The following is a 4242-nucleotide window of genomic DNA, read 5'->3' on the forward strand; positions in this document are numbered from 1 at the left end:
GGCCAACGTCATATATTTATCAGGCTATTTTCTTTCTGTCACTGTTTTGGGCTGGCCTGCTGATCGCTAGAGGCCCATCCAGATTATCGATCGATCGTAAGCCTCCAGCCTCTCCCAAGGGAGCTCCTGTCTGACGCCCGTTAGCGTCAAGAAGTGGAGCTTTCGCTGAACGTAGGTGGAGATGGGCCGGCCCATTTAGAGGTGGGAGCTCCTGTCTGACGCCCGTTAGCGTCAAGAAGTGGAGCTTTCGCTGAACGTAGGTGGAGATGGGCCGGCCCATTTAGAGGTCAGGAGTTTGAGTGCGTTAAAAACGATCGCCAAAAATTAAACCGCACCAGCGAGGGATCGAACCTGCGACGTCCCCGCTCGAGAAGTATCGAGCTAACCAATCGAGCTGATACATTATACTGGTTTTAAGGCGCGCGACACCTTAAAGTACGAGACAGCTTTTGAAAAAAATCGAACAATTCACGAAAATTGAGAACAAAAAAAAGGAAAATTACGAACAAAATTTGACCAACGCGAAACCCTTTTTAAAACCATGAATTATTTTTGAAATTCAAACAAACTTTTCAAACATGAACAATTATTGAACAGTTGAACAAAAAATTCGAAATTCCAAAAAGATGAACAATTTTTGAAATATACATTGAACATTTTTTTTATTATACGCTGAACAATTTTAAATACATATATTGAACATTTTTTTATTATACACTGAATAATTTTAAATACATATTGAACATTTTGGTATATGCCGAACAAAATTTAAAATATACGTTGAACATTTCTGCAATGTATGCTGAACAAATTTTGAATTCTGAACAAAATTTTAGAACCGTGATTTTTTCTGAAATAAAGAAGGAAATATGGAATTTCAAACTTTTTTGTAAACGAAAAAAGATAAAATAAAAAGAGAAGGAAAAAAGAAAAAGAAACAGAAACAAAAGAAAAAACAGGAAAAAAAGAATAAAAGAAACAGGAAAAATCACAAAAGCGGCAAAAAAAAACCGGTTTAGGGAACCTTCTAGAAGGTTCCCAAAACCGGTTTGCCTGCCACTGCTCTATCTGGGGAAGTGGGCCGGCCCATAGCGCGCAGCAGCTCCCGCGCTTCAGCGAAGCCGCGTCTCCTGGACGCACGCGCGCGTTAAATAGGATTCGCCCTCTCCCAAGGACCCCAACTCCCACTCCGTCACCCGTATACCCGGCGATTCATTTTCAGTTCTTCAGACCCCTAAAAGAAAAACTTCCCAGTTTTTCAGAGACCCACGACTAGAACGAATCTGCTTGCCGTCCGCACGGATGCAAGGAGCAGGAGGGCATGGACAGGCGGCAGAATGAGAGTATGCTTTAATTATATTAATTTTGTAGTTACAAGAATTTCTCAGATTTTAAGGCATCATTGGCATTTCGCACCGGGGCCCTGCCGACTTTGAATGTATCATAACTCGTGAGAATGTGGACGTTGGCATATAGACGATCGAATTCGGCTAAAAACAATAGAGAGATAACTTAGTGGAATGGGCAATAAAATTAACACAATGAAACATGTTTTAAGATTTTAAATCCTTCGAGTGTTTTGCCTGTTTGCATCTGTTTCTTTAAGTAAAAAATAGCACGAGACAAAGTTCACCCGGCAAGTATGCTCCCAAATTCAATGCTCCGGAAATAAAACAACATTTTTGGTTATCTCCTAATGTACACCCGTTGCATGAAAAAAAAACTGGCATTAACCGGACTCTCCATCTCAAACACCATAGATCTCGCGGCATAACCTTGCCACATTTAGAGGAAGTTCCAACGTCCGAACACTTGCCAAAGGCAGGCATTTTGCCCATTCTATCAAGATAGAAAAGGCCAAAACAATACTCCCTCCGTTCCTTGATATAAGGTGTATAGATTTTTGAAATTTTCCCTCCACATGCATTCTTTAATTTCCTGCCAAAAACTATACACCTTATATATAGGAACGGAGGGAGTACATAGTTTATGTACATATGACTTGGCATTGTCGCTCGAACACTTGCCTTCTCCGTGTGAGGTCCTCCACTAGACTACATGCCACCTGCAACACAACTATGAACATCCCTTGAAAGATATACAGCATTTGCGCTCAAAGCCAATCCATATATTCCGGAGAAATGTTTGCATCAGACAGTTAGGATTTAAACTTCGTCTCACTTCTGTACAAATAGGTTGGAACGTCTTCAAAGAGCCCTTTAATTGTAGCCTTCTAATAAGTTGCCCATACACAAGTGTAGGTAGTTTGTTCATCTTTTTTTTCTCTTGCTGAAACAAGATGTGTTGTTCCTTCGCGTATATTTGTAGGTCCTTGTCACCAAGATTGGACCATGGGGTGGGCATGGAGGAAAAGAATTTGATATCCCAGAGTCGGTACCTCAACATCTAGAAAGTGTGACAATTAGAAGTGGTGTTCTCATCGACTCCATTGCGTTCTCCTACGTTAATCAAGCTGGAAAGAAGCAAACTCTTGGTCCGTGGGGTGGTGATGGTGAACTTAGTGACACGGTGAGTGAATGTGCAGCACAATGCTAGTTCTATCAACTTTTGCAAAGAAGATAATCGATTTATCTCTTTCCTTGTAGATCACTTTTGCCCCTATAGAGATTGTGAAGGAAGTTTCAGGAACAACCGGTACTTTTGGTGGAGATACTGTTGTGACATCGCTTACTTTTGTCACAAATGTGAGGACATATGGACCTTTTGGAAAACCAAGCGGTACTGCTTTCAGTGTCCCTCTTACGGACACTAGCGTTGTGGGCTTCTTCGTCCGTGCTGGAAGACTTGTTAATGCTATTGGGGTTTATGTGAGTCCTTCTGTTCAAAATTATTAGTACATACGTTGCTCAAGAATAACCAGAGCTCTTGGACGGGCTGGCATGTTATGGGTTGCACTGGTCTCATGTATTACTATTGGTTTTCCTTTTAGGGTTCATGCATTTGTTACATGTTATATGTATGGCTACTAGCACGGATCAGGCAGTCTCACGCCTGTGGATGTGTTGAAGTTTTTCTGGATTTAAATTAATGTTGACTTTAAGAGCAATTGTTGTTTATCTACGGTTTATTTGGATATCTACTACTCAGTTCAACTTGATTTTAACTATATAACAATAAGAGCGGTCCAAAAATATGTGGCAAAAATATTAAAACCCCTTACAAGTGAAGACCGTAAATAGGTCCATTATTGTTCAATTAAAAATGATACCAAAACAAGTTACATAGATATTTTGTAAAATGATATCAACAAAATATGGATTAGCTTTACAAAGAAAAGATGACCTTTCCATCCCTATCGCAGATTCACACGGGACATGATGAAATACTACTGGATATCAACCGGTGTCACATAAAAAACACAACACTCCTGCAGAACCAAACTGGAAACATGAAAATGGAGCAACAGCTTCATTCCTCTGATAAACCTGTAAAACATACTAATACTAATAAATAGGCGTAATCAAATTAGTCCCTCTAGAAACTCATGCTTCACCTCCGCTGTCCATATCCACAACCGTCACAGTAAAGAACATAAGCACATAATAATCTTACATGATACTATACGAATTTTTGACTTTCATTTAGCTCACAAGATGGCAATATCAATAGTTCTTGATCTTGAATTCATGCTTAGGGCGTTCAAAGCAATGGGGTGCAGAATCATAGGAAGAATAAAACACAGCTTATGGTCGCTAGAACATTTTAGTTGGTGTATCCATTTTATCATGCTATATCATATTTTCTTTTGAATTTATTGAAACAAGTACATTATGATTGGTGATGACGATTTATTCAGAAACAGGAGTCAAGGAGATGCATTTTGGACAATATTTATTATAATTCTGATGCTTTGTATAAGTAAACTGCCATTTATTTATAGTAATTTTGCCATGATACGAGAAACAGAAATTTGCCCATGATACTTGAATTAAACTTGACATGGTACATAAATTAAGTTTGTCATGATCCATAAAAGTAAGTTTGCCATGCTTGAGAAATAAAAGGAAATATATATAGTAATTATTTACTAAAAATTTCATGTCACATGAAATAATGTTGCCATGGTAAGAGGAAAAGAATTTGCCATGATATTAAAACTGAAATTGCCATGGTGCATGAAGTAAATTTGCTTGGTTACTATCCTATTTGTACTTCAGAAACAAGTACATTGCAGAGCTCGGAACTTATGAATATGAATGCAGATAGACAGGACATATGTAC

The 4242-nt window shown here is 38.7% G+C and overlaps 1 protein-coding gene across 1 annotated transcript in view; it reads left to right on the top strand.

Moving 5' to 3' along the window:
- LOC119282032 (jacalin-related lectin 9-like) overlaps positions 1–3061 on the top strand; it is a 5905-nt gene extending 2844 nt beyond the window's left edge. The window contains exons 3-4 of the mRNA XM_037562398.1: positions 2329–2529; positions 2607–3061. Coding sequence (XP_037418295.1) covers positions 2329–2529; positions 2607–2855 — 450 coding nt within the window. The 3' untranslated portion in view covers positions 2856–3061. The remainder of the gene's footprint in view (positions 1–2328; positions 2530–2606) is intronic.
- Positions 3062–4242: the final 1181 nt, after the last annotated feature.

The sequence above is a fragment of the Triticum dicoccoides genome, chromosome 3B (assembly GCF_002162155.2).
Source record: "Triticum dicoccoides isolate Atlit2015 ecotype Zavitan chromosome 3B, WEW_v2.0, whole genome shotgun sequence".
In the NCBI taxonomy this organism is placed as follows: Eukaryota; Viridiplantae; Streptophyta; class Magnoliopsida; order Poales; family Poaceae; genus Triticum; species Triticum dicoccoides.